The sequence below is a fragment of the Spermophilus citellus genome, assembly GCF_964194105.1.
Source record: "Spermophilus citellus genome assembly, chromosome: 1".
Taxonomy (NCBI): domain Eukaryota; kingdom Metazoa; phylum Chordata; class Mammalia; order Rodentia; family Sciuridae; genus Spermophilus; species Spermophilus citellus.
Window position 1 is genome coordinate 5,274,928 of NC_138182.1, and position 16,472 is coordinate 5,291,399.

The window sequence follows — 16,472 nt, forward strand, 5'->3', positions numbered from 1 at the left end:
TGGGGGATGTTGGTAGAATTAATTAGTTAATCAAAAACTTGATTCCATTAATTCTGCTCTTAGGTATTATACACAAAGAGCTCATGTTTTGAAATAGGGGCCTTTGGCAATTCCTGTCGTTAGCAGTCTTGTAGGATTTGATTCTACAAGATTTGATGCAGGTATGGTTCTCCCACCTCCCTAACATCCTGAGCGGGGTGTTGCTGGCTGAAATCCAAGGCAATAAGCTGAACACTGACATGAACACTCCCCCGGCACATGGTAGGCTGTCCCACTTGAGAGCTCGTTCCCTTCTCCATTTCACTGTCAATCATCATGTAAGACTGGCCCCTGTGGGGTGTTGCTGGTCTTCGCCACACGGCTTTCTTGTCTCCCACACAACCTTGCAAAAACTCTACCTCCATGAAACTCCAGCAAACCATCAAGATGGTCTGCTCAGAAGGTCTGGATCACTCATGATTACCATGTAGATGCTTTAAAAGCGCTTCCACAGACATGGTATTTACACATCTGCCTCAGGAGTTGTACACATACTATTTAAAGCCACTTAGGACAGGATAAGATTAAGGCACAGTGCTGCACAGGAAGTACCCAAGTGTCCTTCTCAGGAAGTCTAGAGGAGAGAAACCATAATGTGATCATAGTCAAAGGGAGAGTGGCAGAGCTTCTCCGCCACCAGCACAGGGTTCGCAGGTACTGAATGGGCCTGCATTGGGGCAGCCGAGGATGGTCATACTGTCCTTCCTACAAAAAAAAAAAGAAAAGAAAAGAAAGAAAGAAAAAGATTTTACATACTCGTGATACTCAAAGTAGAAGCACGCACAAAGTGTTCAAGTTTCCTAAGACAGAAGATGGGTAGAGGGGGATCAGAGCACTGACTTCAACAGGAAGAGAATGGGTGATAATCACACAGGGTCTCAAGGAGTTTGCCTTCACCCTGATGGCACCTTGAGTTGCTTAGTCTATACTTTTAATATATTTTGCAAAAAGAAATTTCCTGGAATGATAGAGGCTGTCTCCTACAACATGCCCAGTGACATGATGGCTATGCTGGTACAACATGTAGACCCAGCACACTTCCATGAAGGCAAAATATCTAGCAGTCATAGGTGTCACTGTGGCCAAATATCTGAGGCCACTAGACATTCTGGGTTTAAAACTGGCTCTGCAGCTTAGCTTGGCCACTTGGGTCAAGGCCCTAAATTCTCTGGGCTCATGTGTCCACATTCTTAGGAAAAGGAGGTGTATTACTATTCAGGAAGGCGATACTTTCAACAACCGTTTCTGCTAGCATCTCCTCTGACTCACATGTCCACCGTGAGGGTCAAAGTTGGCTGTTTGCTGCAACCATCACTCTCATGGCTTCAGGTGGATAAGGATTAGGAAGGAAGTCAGAAAGCCCCAGGTGCATGCTTTCCCCTGGAGATCTGGGAAGGCCAAGCCTCAGGGTCCCCTGTCCTGCACCTGCTCACTTACTCTGCTTTGAGTGAGAATCTGTCTTTAGTCATTTCTGACATTTATACTGTAGGAGGGACACAGCCTATTGGTTAATTTTCCAAGAAAAGAATTTTCATCAAAGTATTTATATATTCCAATAAACAAATGCATACTTAGCACTATTTTACTCTTCTGTTAGAAAACGTAGAGGATATTTCCTGGCTCAAACCAATTTTAAATAGAGATTTCTAAGTTCCAAGGATTAAATCAGACTGCATCGCTGTCGATGTTTTCAGATCCTCGCCTGGTCGCGGTCTGCACTCGGGGGCTCAGACCCCACATGCCAGATCAGACAGTCACTGTGGTCAGTTGTTTGCTTGCAGGTCAGTGACTCTCAAAAAAACGACCTCCATCAGTCATGATTCAACCCAGGGGACGAATTTAGGAATGTGAATGTTTATGGCAGGTGTTCATGGCAAGGAGTAAGTTTTGTTTGTCCCTTTGTTTTCACACGGAAAGAATAGCTCAGTTTCGGTTCTGGAAAGAGAACAGGCAGAGGGGTTTTTGATAAGATGCCTCTAGTAAGAGGAAGTTGAATGATAAGTTCCCTTTGTGGTTGGGGTCTTTGTATACCTTACATCTATTTCATTTCCATACTCGATTGTCCTCCCCCTCCCCATTCATTGATCAGTATTAGGGTTTAAATGTTGCCTGAATCTTCCCATTTTTATTTAGAATGCTTTATTTCCATTTGTTTTTTATTATTATTGTTTTCCAATGAGAAAGCATAAAGAAATCAATATCTTAATTATAGATACTGCCTTATTTATATAGGGATAATCTTTTAATTCCTAATATTTGTTCTGGTTTTTAGCCCACATTTAATTTCAGATCTGTATATTAGCAAGCAGTTTTTATCACTGCCTGTTCTAAGTAGTAAACCTTTATCATTGCTATTGCTTTTCATTTATGATGATTTTTTGAACCCCAATATTATCTTCAATTGAAGAAAAATGTATTAAAGTGCTCAATTCAGGGCACATGGTGGTCAGCATGGCCACACACAGTATGGAGGCAGAGCGTTGGCTCCATGTGAAGCATTGTGCAGACCCACACTTAGGAGCTTTTTATCCTTCAGCATTGCTTTGGGCTACTAATGGAATCTAATGTCAAAACATGGAAGCAGCATTGTATATTCAGTGGCATATCTTAATGAGGAGTATAAACATGCATTTTCAAAACATAAAGATCTTAAAATTCAATGTCCAGATTTTATGATACCAGTTTTACATAATGATGTAAATACTTTCTTAGTTTAATTCAGGCCTGCTTCAGAATCGTTATGCAATTTGTCAGACTTTACTGTGAGCATAAAATGATACTGCCTTGCCATCCACACACCAGCACTGTCGCCGTCTGCTCAGAAGCTGCACCTTCCATGGTCACCACTAGCTTTGTTTACTAATCATTACTAATATTCCATTGATAATAGGTTTCAATAATGGTGATTATAGTATTATCTTGAACAGCATTTTATGTCAAATATATTTTTGATGGATACTAAGCTCAGGGTGACACAGACAGATTGGGTTTATGCAGAGTGGGAACAAAAGCATCCTCTGCCTGGTTTGTGCTCCTGAGCACACTGGCGGGATGTCCACACTGGCTCTGTGAGAAGTCTGACACCTACTTCTCCCTCATATGAATCACATACTTCTTAAACAGGACATGCCTTTTATTTCACTGATTTCACCAGCATAAGACAGTAGAAAATGAATGGAACACAGAGAAGAACTGATCAAAAATTGTCTTTAGAAATGTTTTAAGGAATAGATCAAGTCCTGCCTTTGGACTTAACCTTTTGTCCCAATTTGCATAAGTGAAATTTATTTCTGTCTTACACGAAACATCTTGATCGTATCATTGGGAGACATGTGGTTTAATTTCTTAGCAAGTTGCATGCTCTAAGATGTCAGAAGAATGTTTTCCTTAATCTCAGTATTTACTGAGGAAATTTCACATTTCCCTTTTCTGCTGTACCCAAAACTGGTGAAACATTCAAGAATGCATGAAATGAGTAAACACTGCATTGTGATTGAATTCAACAAATCATCTGATCATATATAAAATATGATACACACATATATTATATATGATCATATCCAACACCATTTGAATACAATATCAATAAGTTTTGTATCAGCAATTACATATATAAATATTACTGTGGTTCTAGAAAGTGCTAAGTCATACTGACCAGGACCATTAAAAAAAAAAAAAAACTGTAGTCATCACCAGTATCATTGCTACTATGTCAGCAATGAACCTCAATATTATCTTCAATTGAAGAAAAATGTTGCAGCGTATCCAAAATTATACTTATTTGCCCAGTGTCACCATTATTTCCTACATCAGAAGAAGAACAGGAGGAGGACAAAGGGGAGGACAGGGACGAGTCTGCATAGGCCTGTGCTAGCCCCCTTCAGTTAGTGTCTGGATGCCTTCATTCATCCATTCATTCAAGAAACAATGGCGGAGCCCTGCCCAAGGCCAGGCCCCCACTCTGTGATATTCACTGCTGAGTTAAGATAGACTAGGTTTTTGCCTTCTTTGTGATTCTTGGTTTTTATTTAGTCAGATAAAATTCATTAAACTTGGCTTTCATAATCCAAGCAAATGCTCAGTTTTAAGTGTTTGTGCAACATAATTGGGCAAATTGCATGATGTCATTCAGCACTTAGAAGTTGAGAATTGCCATTTAACTTAAGGCAGGCTTCCAAGTGGAGTGTGGCCATCCAGGACGGGCACCATACCATCACATTTACTCCATCACTCACATGTGCAAACACACTTTGTGTGTGTGTTACAATGTACACATAATAGTTTGTATATGTGCTTTATAAATACCTATTTATGTAAGGGAAATGTGTCAAAAGCTTTAAATTTATGGAGTGAGTATTAAAAGTGTTTGGATAATCCTATTTAAAACAAACATAATTTAGTGTCATTTCTACATAATTTATTGGTTGGGTAAATGTTCATGGGAGAAATAGCCAGAGTGGGGGGTGCAGACTTAGGATCGGGACCAGAAAAATAAGCTGCTTAGTTGGAGGAGGCTGTTCATTGTGGTAGCAGGCAAATTTTTTTTTTCCAGGTAAAATTCTTGATCTTTCCTCACTAACAATAGCATTGCTTATGCCAGGGTTTAAAGCATTTCAAGCCTGTGTTAAGAAAAAACATAGGCAAGAATCCTTAGCTATATTTTATATATTTCATTATGGAAAGGTGCGTGTAACAGTTGCAGAAGTGTCTTATTAAGCTGTGGAGAGTAGACAGAGAGTGGTCCATCTCCAAAGCCCAACCTGAGAAGAGGGGTTTCCTGGGACCCACAAACACCTGTATTGAGAGTATCCTGCTTTAACACCTGCTCACTCCTGGCTGGTGTCGACGTGGGGTGTGGGCAGGGTAATGGGCTCATCCTCCTCATTCAGACCATGTGTGTACACTGAGAGTGAGAGCCCCATGTCACATGATGAAGTGCTGAACCCACCTGGTACAATGAACAGGGACGGGAAGCATCTACCGCTCCTTCCTTGCTAGTGTCACCTCCTTCCCTCCCCAGTCCTCAGTGACACTATCCCTCCCGCCGGGCTTTCCCTGTCTCATGTCCAAGTTACTCCCTCCCTCCAGTGGGATGCCTCTTCTCCTAAACCTGCAGGCCCCTGCTGCTCTGCACCTCGCTCTCTCCCCAGCACGCTTGGCCTGACGTGGCTCACCTGCTTCCTTTAATTGGGCTATTTTTCGAGTCAGGGAAAATGTCTCCTAATGATTCAGGGAGGGGAGATTTGTGGGGGTTGACCTCAGCAGCACTTTACCACTGAGCCACCTCCCCAGCCCTTTTTATTTTTTATTTTGAAACAGGGTCTCCTAAGTTGCCCTGGCAGGACTTGAGCTTTCGACCCTCCTGCCTCAGCCTCATGCATACTTCCTCTCTCCGTGGAGGCGACAGTCTCCCTTGCTCTGCACCTCTGGCCAAAGCATGGGTCTGAGACTCACTTCCATCTCCTCTTCTTCACAAGACAGATTTTCACCACTTTTTAAACCCTCTTCAACATGCTCAGCTAGCCTGAGCTGGGGCGCCTGGAACAGGGTGTGCGTGGACATGTTCATTGCTGTCCTTTCACTGCTCGAATCGCAGCAGGTCCCTGCCACCTTCATGACAGTCAGCAGACTGGGTTCACAGGTAGTGTGGGCAGAGGGCCCTGCATTGCCACCATGTCCCCAGGTGCCCACCATCCACAGGAGGAGCTGCGCATTTCCTCTTGCCTTGTCCCAACTTCAGAAAAGGCTGTGAGGAAACCGCAGCTACCCTGGATGGCCAGGGTGCCACAGCAGCCTCTGTGAAGGGACATCCTTTCTCTCAGATGCCCACCATGTTGTCTCAGTCACGGGGACCAGGGGAGGGCAGCTCCCGCAGAGTCCTTACCCCAAAAGGAAAGAGCTAAACTTAGGTTACTACCACTGCCAACACTTCTTGTTGGAGGTCTGGCAGAACTACTTTGGAAGGTATGAATTAGAGCAACGATCCTGTTTTGCATAACTCCAACCAAATCATTGTGCTCATTTAAAGAGCAAGCTTAAGCTCATCTCTGCTCTCTGAGGTTCTGCTAGGCCCTGTGAGCACTGGGTGGCAACCCACCTCACCTCTGCTGTGTGGGACATTCTTAGCTTATACCTGGGCCCACTCTGCACTGGCACCTGGACCATGGCATCTTTTTGGAAGAGAGATTCACTATATAAAGTGGGTTTTTGAAATTCTATTTCTTTAACATTTATTTGACCTTCAATTAAGGCTGGAGCCTTGGGCCTGCATGTCCTCAGAGTCTTGGCCTGGAAGTCCCTCACCAATTACAGGATTCTGTACTCAAAGCCGAAGGCACCCAGCTAATTCCCAGTGAGAAGTCCCCTGAAGGTAAACTTCTACTAGGCACACCCAGAGCACCAGGGATACAAAAAGGCACAAGGCTCTGATGGTTGCCAGGGTGTCCACTCCAGAAAGGAAGCCACAAGAGGGGGGCCAGTGAATGTCCACTGGAATGCCATTCAGGGGCTTGAAATGGGGACTGAGGAAGGCATCCAGAAGGGCTTCACAGGACATGAGATTTCAGCAGCCAAGCTGGAGGGAGGTGTCTTCAGTCAGGAGCTACCAAGGCACACTTAGTGACCTGCCCGTCAGTTGTCACAGCCTGAGAACCCACTGAAAGGATGGGAATGGCGTGAGGTGGCTGAAGTGCAGAGCAGGACAAAGGTCATTAAGCTTCTGAGGCTGTTGGGGGCTTTGCACTTTTCCCTGGTGCCATCAGGGATGGATGACAACCTGGAATGGCAAAATCCATGAACTAGGCCAACATCCCTCCAACTGCAGCTGAGGACGAGCTCACAGTGCAGGGCACAAAGGCAGAGCGCACAGGGCAGGGAGAGGCAGTGACGGGGAAGAGTGCAGGTGTCAGCGGAAAGCAGAAGAGGTGTCCAGTATCAGGGAGGTCGAGGGGTGGCCCTGCAGAGGGGGGATGGAGTCGTGGAGAGTGCAGAAGAGGCTTAGGGCAGCTCCCAGGTTCCTCTGAAAAGATGCTGATTTCGACTTGGTATTATCCTGAACTTGAGATGTTGAAGAGTTTAACTGAAACAGATTAGATGAGGGAGAGAGAGAGAGATGGCCCTGGAAATAGATGTAGCTCTCACTATCTTCCAGATAACAAATGAATCATGAGGGTGGACTGCAGACCAGATCTGGGGCCTAAGGGATACCGACATTTTGTGGAGGAAAACAGACAAGAACCCAAGACAACAGCACACAGAGGGAGGCTGAGGCGGGCCGGAGGAGGAGGGAAGCCAGGGTACTGCAAGCCACCAAGTCGGGGGGCTCCGTCTCTGGGCCCACCGCAGTCAGTGCTGGCCAGAGGTCAGATAGGGAATGGCTGGCTCAGCAGCTGGGTCGGGGAGCTTGGAATGGAGAGCATCATGGAGAGGCTCCTGCCCAACCACAGTGAGATCAAGAGGGAGAGATGAAAGGACAGAAGGAGGGGGACTGAAGAGGTGGATTAAGGAGGGCGAGAGGGAGCAAGCCCCCTGGGATCCTAAGTAGGGCCCTCTTTCTCCTGAGCGTGCTGAGGGGCTGGTAGACTCTTCTTGGTCTCCCTTCTCCCCTGGGCGCAGGTTTGGCCTTGGGCCAGGCTGCCTCTCCTTGGGAAAGCACAGGCTGCGCGTTGCTGGGCACCTTCTCTGCAGTCAGCTTCTGTGGCCTCCACGTGGCCGTGCCCCGGGCAGCAGGCCGGCTGAGGTTGGTGCAGTATGGCCACACCAGCTCTGTCCCTGTGTGAGTGGACACCGGTGGCCACAGGCAGCACAGGGCCTCAGCCTGGTGCTGGGAAGGGTGTGGACGCACCTGGGAATGTGGGGCCGCAGCAGGGGCTCAGGGAGCTCTGCGGCACCAGGGAAAAGCCCAAGCGTAACAGCAGGATCCAAAAAGTGGGTCACAGCGAGAGCAGGGAGGCGCTCGCAGCCTTCTTCAGGGAAGGGGGCCAGAAATACCGTTTGCTGCCCTTGTCTGCCTCTGGTGGCCCAGGGCCCCAGCACTCGGCCTCCCTGCAGATCCTCCCAGACTTGGCTGGGCCTCAGGCAGTGCTTTGGTTTCATGTCTCCCCCTCAGAAAGTACCACACTTGGCAGCTTCTGGGTGCACGTGCCTTCAGGAGACACCGACACAGGCAGAGCCAGCCGGCAGCAGGCGTTCAGGTGCACGAAGGGGAGCGTGATTTTGAGTTCTACACCTGCTTAAAACTGTAGAATGTGTTAAGCACCTAACTGCAGCAGCCTGAGGCAGGTGCCAGAGCAGACCAGAGCTGATAAATGTGTGGCCCAGACACAGGCCAGCAAAGCAGGGAGCCCACAGAAGTGGACCCAACAAAATGCATCAACAAATGTGGCAGATCAGAAAAGGACCGGGGACAAGAGAAAGGGACCTCTTGGTTTGAAGATGACAACCATTGTCAATACCTGATGTTTTTCTTTGTACTAAAAATTTGTAGCCAGCATGATATTTTTTATCTGCAGACTAACACATATTTGCAATATAAATCTGCCACTTAACTCTAAGATATAGGTATGGATTTGGAGAGGGAAACAAAGTATATTTAAAAAGTAAAGACAATCTGGCCTCCTATTGGGAAAAAAATGCTAATTGTAGGCATTTTGTGAAAGGTTCTCAACAGATGAGCCATCAAAAGGCATGTCCAGAGCCTTCCTGTAGGGGAAGGCTGAGCTATGATCGAGAAGGTCTTTTACCTCCTTGTACTAAATAGTTCCAATGATACAATGCAAGTATATTCATTTCTTGTCACATTCTTTTGTTTGTCAAACCCTAGGCAGGGGCATCATGAGTGCAAAGCCAGCCTCAGCAACTTAGCAAGGCCCTAAGCAACTTAGCAAGACTGTATCTCTAAGTAAAATATATAAATGGCTGGGGAAGTGGCTCAGTGGTTTAACACCCTGGGGTTCAATCTCCAGTACCCCCCCCCAAAAAAAAAGAAAAGAAAAAAGTGTTTTCTTTTAGCTCCATGCCACCACAAAACATCCAATTTTATCAACCTCCCTCCTTCAGAAACTTCTAGAAATGTGTTAGAAGTATCTTGGAGCACTCATTTCTCTCAGCTTCCTCACCCAAGAATCCTCTTGGAGGTTTTCTGACCAGAAATTTCAAGTCAGTTTGAGCTCTTCCAGTTAAAGAGAGCTCAGTGTCTCAGCAGAGAGACCATTTTATTCCAACACATCTCTTCTGGCAAGAAAGCGCTTCTTTATGTTGTGCCAATATTTACCTATTTGTTTTCACTCTTACCTTCTGTTTCTACACTTAAAAAAAAAAAAAGCCACCGTCATTAGCACCCAGCAGCTCCTTAGATACTGAGGCATCTGCAGGTAGCTGCCCCTCTTCTCTTCCAGTTACTGCGCGTCCTCAGCCATTTCTGTTATCCACATGACAGTCTCCAGATGTCTTGCTAACCCAGTATTTCACGTTTCAAGTAATCTTTGTCTAAATTAGAGAAGGATTTTCTTACTTCCCTGGCAAAGCTTTTCCGGTTACCTCTGGAATGTGTTAGCAAACATCTGTATGTTTTGTCTCTTTTATCAGAAACATGTCTACACAGAGAAAAGATGAATCCCCATTTATAGAAAAATTATTTCTCAGACTAGTCTCTCTCTTTTTAAAAAAATATTTATTTTTTAGTTTTAGTTGGACACAACACCTTTATTTCACTTGTTTATCTTTGTATGTGGTGCTGAGGATTGAACCCAGGGTCTCGCACGTGCGAGGCGAGCACTCTACCGCTGAGCCACAACCCCACCACAGACTTAGTCTCTTAAGTAGCAATAAAATATTTTTCCCGTCTTTATTTTGTTTTGATTCTCACTGTTTCTTCCAACTGCTTTCTGACGTGTCTTGTGCCTAGAACTCAAATTTTAGAAAATGTTTAATACTCAGATGAGAGCTCTTGGTGGCGTGATCAAATGTCTCTATGTGGATGATCAGGAGCTGATATGCAGGGGACCTGGCTGGATATGGTGAGAGGCCTGAGTGCCCCAGACAGCTGTGCAGCAGTGGCCGCTTTCTGGCAGGCCATCTACCTCCTGCTTATAACACTTGCTTTGATCCCTTATGCATTTTTTGAGTGAAAAATCTCCACACAAATTTCAGTTGAACTAGAAGAACAATGGTTCTGTTCCAATAGGGCAATGCAGAGGAAAAGACTGGGAAAGAGGATTGGTCTGTGTCCCCAGAGACCTTGTCTGTCCCCATTGCTCATGAGAGGCCACTGGGACACCATCCCGACTCTGTCAAAGCCCCCGGGGGAGCAAGAGTGGGAACATGCACCCAAGGCCCATGAAAATACATGGAATTGTCTGGAATTACATAGGTATACTCGTTAAAAGAAAAATCTTAGAACAATGTAACTCTAGGCTTTAGAGTTTCAGAAATATGCTCTCTTGGCTGGGAATCCCTTTAAAATTCCCAGAATGTGAGCTTTCCTTACAATGGAACTTTATTGTTAGGATGTAGATAGAACCATTCCCAAACCCCTCCGGTACCTGGTAGGTAATTAGAACCATGATTCACACAGTGAACACAGATCAGTCTTAGATCATCTTGGTTTATATCATATATTCATTCTTCACATTATATCACACGCATATCAAGTGGTATTCTGCAAAGTATCTTCAATTCAAACTTTAGCCCCAAAGAATGGTTAATACCCATTTCATTTTCTCTTCTTCTGAAACAGATGCTTCCAGCCCCTTTCTGATGATGCAAGGGTACCACTTCCACCTGTCACACAGTGCCTGGGCACACTCCCACCACCTTCCTAGCTGAAACTTAAGTACTCTTAAAGGGATTCACAGCCAAGAGAGCATTTTTTTTTTCTGGTGAAATTTTTCATTGTATACTTTTACATTTAGGACTCACTCAGACGACCTCTAAGAATAGGATTTATTTGTCTGCTTTTGGTTATATGGGTAACTATGGACCACTGACAATACTTAGCAAATAAGAATTACTGTGGCTTCTTACTTTTTCCCATCTTACTCTTGTGGAGGCACCTTGACCAGAGCATAAAACTACATGTTAATGGAATTAATTAGAAGTTAAAAACAGAAATTCTATGCCATCCTCCTTCTAACAAGTGTCTTTTGAAAAGGAGTACACATGTTGCTTCTGGGTACATCCAAAAACTCCCTGTGATTGTCTAAGTTCTTTGAGAAAGTTTTCAAATTGGACATAGACAAATTATTAAGAACATGACCTTGAGAGTCCTCTAGAATATAAATTTAAATCGTGGGTTTTCCACTTATCCCCTTTATTTATCATTACTCTTGAGCAAAGGGGTTAATAGCTACACATTAACTCTATGCCAAAAATTACATGGTGATTGTAACATGCTTAGAACACAGAGTAAACATGACAAATGATTGATTATTCTTGCTACTCTTATCTAGAACTTTTAATCTCTTAGTGTACATGGAACTCTAAACCACTGATGTTTCCCTAGCACACAATGGGCAAAATGTTATCCGAGTAACAGAAAAACCTAGAGACAGAAACAAAGCCATCACTGCCAAGGACCCAAGACAAGGCTGAATTTCAGTGATCCATTCCTTTGGTGGATACTATGGCCATTGTTTATTCCAATTTAAATTTGGGTTATTTTTATGTAAGGAAAAAGTCATCTTTCCCAATGAATATTTCCCTGAATAGCTACCAAAAACCAATGAAAAATGAAGACAGACTCCTTGCGCATCACATTCAATTAGATAAACACCAAACAGCCAAGGGCGTGGTGTCACATGCCTTTAATCCCAGTGTCTGCGACTCTGACTCCAGACGGAGGCTGAGGCAGGAGGAGTGCAAATTCCAGGCCAGTTTCAACAATTTAGCAAGCAACTCAGAGAAACCCTGTCTCAAAACACACACACACAAATAAAAAGGGCTAGCGATGTGGCTCAGTGGTGTGGCTCCCCTGGGTTCAATCCCTGGGACCAAAATCAAAACCAAAACAAAACACAGAACCAAGATTGACGTGGATGACATAACCTCTAAACGGGTGACGCTGTGGCTCTGACGAGGTTTCCCTCCTTCTGACCTCACCACGGCGTGTCATTTCTGATCTATGTTGTTTCCGGTCTTCCAAGGAGGTTTTTTTCTGCATCTGATGTGAGTCATCCATGTAAATGCCCCTGTCTTCCTGTTCTGCGCCTCAGAGGTGCGAGCTGGGCCAGCAGACGGTGCTTCTGCAGCCCTTCTTTAAGGACCTTGGCGCCATCTAGTGTCCGATTGAGGCGTCAGCGGTACGTCGCGGTCCAGGGAATCACTAGCCACCTTGCTCACTGCAGTGAATAGCTACAGCTTATCCACAGGGTCATTCTGCCTTTTCCCCTATATATCCCTGGGTTTGAAAACTTCACTAAATCCACTGTTGTCCAAAGACACGCATCTGGTAAACCAAATGCCAGAATTCGCCTTGCACCTTAGTAAGTTAATAAGTGCTCAATCGCCGACTGTTTTCTCCTACTGCAGAAATTTGTTGCTACGCTCTTATAGAATGCAGCTGCCACTGTGTAAATACGCTTTCTGGAAATGAGGTTTCCTTATGATCCACTTGAAACCACAGCGTGCTGCTCGAAGTACAGCATGTCCTTTACTGTAGGCAGAGCTCTTGTCACCCCGCCATATTTTTTTATTCTTTTTTTTTTTTTTTTTCAGATTGTCTACAAAGCCTGGCTCTGTTCCCAGTATTTTGAAGTCACACAGTTTAACTGCAGAAAGACAATTCCTTGCAAGCAATACTGTTTGGAGGTTCAGACAAGGTGTCCGTTTATACTGCCCGACAATGATGAAGTCATCTACGGAGGCCTCTCCAGTTTCATCTGCACAGGTAGGCGCGGGCCTGCTCTGCCCGGCGTCTCTCGGGGTTCCTTCTTTTGTGATGTTTCCTTGCTTTTCTGCTTCCTCCCACTCATACAGCCTTGAAGATGCAGCTGGTAATTTTCCATGCTTGCCCAGGTAGAGGCACAGAAAGCACCCCCCGCCCCGTGATCTGAACACTGTTCAGTGTTTATGCTCCACTGTCTACGCTACCACTGAGTCCACAGTCATGAACTCTGTGAGAGGATAATTCTGCGGGGAACATGTTAGCAATAGTGAGACACTTACATGTGACTAGGAGTGGGCTGGATTCTGCCTGCATTTTCTCTACATTATGTAAGAACAGATGATGGGGAAAGACCGTTAAGGTGATGCTTCTCCAAATTAGCATGTTTATGTCTCCGTGTCTATTTTCTGAGAACTTTATGTTATCTTAAGTATCAGTAGCATAACATATCTGCACAAGTTGTTATGTTTGTGTGTTAGAGCTGCACAAGTGCCAGATACAATTTGAGTTTATATTTCCCATTAACAATGTTTACTTGTTTCCATGGAGGACTGAGAGGGGGAGAAACACCAGCAACTGCATGCATTGTCTGGATATTTATAAGCATTATATAACTTAGAGTAAGATGCAAAGGACAAAAGTGGTTCATTTTTGACAAAATAAATGATGACTCTACATTGAGAATGAGATATTTGGCCAGAGTGAAGTGAAAATCCAAGTTGTTTCTCTGTATTCTCTTACAGTTGGAAAACATAATATCCTTGTAACTACATGTCTTGACTCATACATACTACGACTAGTTTTCAAGTTTTAAGGATAAAACACTATCGGAAGAGTAGACAAACATGAAAACTCTATTCTTATCTTAGATTTTAGGAAACTCCTCTTAAACACAGTGATATTGAGATGCAAATGTGAAATCCATCAAATTATTTCCAGATCTCTTGTGCATTAGCCATATTGTTCTAAGTGCAAGTGACAAGCCAGCAAGAGACAGCCCTGCAGTTCTCCTCCTAAGACCTGCCTGGAGGAATGGACGGGTGTCTCATGTCATCCTGGGGGGAAGGACCCCTGGCTGTAGGTGAGGAGATGTGGGCTGCTCTTTCTCTCATGCATTCTTCCTGTGACACTACCCTTCCTAGCACATCAGCAATAGCAATAGCCCTTCCCAACCCATGCCAGTTTGCTCTAAGGGTCACAGATGAGCAGAGCACCCAACAACACAGATTGGCAAATGCCCTTGTACCCAAGATGGTGATCTTTGAAATGTCAAATGGTTTAGCAGTTGTTCTTGTTATTCTACGGATTTGATGCTTAGATCATTTTTTATGTTCCTTCTCTGTTGGGGAGAAAATGAGAAAAGAGAGAGAAGGGAGAGAGAAGGGAGAGAGAAGGAGAGGGAGGGAGGGAGGGAGGAAGGGAGGGAGGAAGAAGAAGGAAACTAACATCTTTCCCTTTTTCCCCCCTTACAATATTATCTTCTTGCCTTCTGAGATAAGTTTCACCAGGCACAGGCAATTTTCAATTTATCTTGAGGTTTACATGGAACTTCCCATTAACAACTGTCAAAATTTGTGGCCCTCAGTTTTTAACTATGGGCCAGGGAGGTGTCAGCCGGTGCTAGGACTTTGGGGAAAGGCACGGTGTCTTGTAGAATGCTGTCTGCTGTCACAGGCACGAGTGTGGCTTTTTCCTGCAGAAGGTCGGCAGCCTGCACCTGGTTCTTAATGTGGACACGAGCCCAGGCAGGGGTGTCGGCGATGCTGTTTATCCTCCATTGTCTCCTCATCTTCATCCATATCTGTGGCTCTCAAAGATGCACTTGGATGTTAACCTCCTTTCTCAGACTTTCAAGGCCACCAGAAAGGGAAAGTCAGGATTGCATTTCCCTCCACACAACGTAGGCCAGAGCACACCTGGTATTTTTAATTGTTTTTAAGTTTTGTAAAAACTTCCTCTCCATAATCACATTGCTAAGGAACCCCACAGGAAGAGAGAGCTGTGTGGCTGGCTCAGGACACAGTGCCTCCTTCATCTCCGTGGGAGGCCACCAGGGCTCTGCCTCTAGGAGCCTCTGGGACTTTGCTGTTCTTCCCCCACTCTCCATGTGGCTTCATTACTGAGCCATTGGAGCCGCACGGTCAATGCCGCATGCATGTTGCCCTGAAGTTCTGTGAAAGTCTTGGACAGGAAAGATCATGTTTTCAGACTGGTCTTCTTTCCTGGAGATGGCCAGGCCTCTGGAGATTCTGTGACCACACAGGATCATATCGTCTCCCCAGGGTCCGGGCTGTCCCTGATGAGTGCTCCTCTGTGCACTGCGACCTTGCCAAATGCATGAGGGTCCCCAGAGAACAGGCTTCAGCTGGAAGAAGTCAGCTCAGAGATGCAGCAGGGCTGGCTGGAGGAGCACCCTGTGCTCAGCATTCGGTCCCAAACTCCAAGTCGCACCTTTTTCAGAGGTTCCTCTTCCTAGTGTGCTCAAAGGCTGGGCTACCTGGTCTTCTAAGTATGTGTGGAGGGAGCATGAGCCACTGCAGGCTCCTCAGTGCACACTGAGGGAATATCTTCCCTACCGACCAACGAGCAGACTCAACACAGGGGGACGATCTTCCCCACTCCCAGCTGGCTGCTGACATCCCAGGCCACCTGGATGGCGGCTCATGGCAGCAGGGCCTACGCACCAGCAGTAGCCCCTTCATTAAACCAGGCTCTGTGGCAGCCATCAAACACGTCCCACACATCCCAGGAGGAGGAGTGCGTCAAGCTAATCTTAATCTTTGCCTCTGGTAATTTCTTTTTAATAACACAAAAAAGTAAGTGAGGTATTATACTGAAAATTACCATTTATCATCAAGGATTGAAGGCATGGTTGCAGTTTTCTTCAAATTCAACACATTCACTTCAGCCATTTCCTCACTCTCTAAAATGCACAGGACGGGCAGCTCCTGGGAGAGACAGTGCCCTGTTTGATGCTGAGGATTCTCAACTTATTCCTTTTGTCAATGTCCCCACTATTGAGTGAGTACATAATCGTAAGTGTCACTATCAGGTACAAGTGATGAACAATCTTGTTCAAGGTGCTTCTCCTTTGTGACAAACCAGTGGTATTGTGACCACTTCTCCTCAAAGTACTCTGTACCCAGCCTTTTAGGGATATGTAATTGGAGGGACCCCAAGTTCTTCTTCATGTTGTTTTATGAGACATGCTGATACTGGAAATTTCTATCATTCACAAAAGTGAATCTCAGCAACTGCTATTAGTGAACTAGAAGATTCAGACCAGATAAAATTTCTCTAAATAAACAAGTTTTATTCATAATTTTGGTACCTGTTATTAAATTCAACATTCAGTGTACCATTTTTTTATAATGTGTATGTGACAGACCCATGTGCTAAATATCCAAGTTCGAAATTTATTTTGATCATCCATTACTATATGTGACTGCGATCCTCAGTAAACCCATAACTTATTAAGAAGGAACTTCTGAGGATGAACAGTGCCTTTGATCCAGGGTGTTACAGAAGCTCACGACCAAACCCAGGTGGCAAG

At 45.0% G+C, this 16,472-nt stretch overlaps 1 protein-coding gene across 1 annotated transcript in view; it reads left to right on the top strand.

The window, feature by feature from the left end:
- Nucleotides 1-16,472, top strand: part of NALF1 (NALCN channel auxiliary factor 1) — a 567,265-nt gene that overhangs the window by 531,206 nt on the left and 19,587 nt on the right. The window contains exon 2 of the mRNA XM_081295683.1: nt 12,751-12,922. Within this exon, the coding sequence (XP_081151809.1) occupies nt 12,751-12,922 (172 nt within the window). The remainder of the gene's footprint in view (nt 1-12,750; nt 12,923-16,472) is intronic.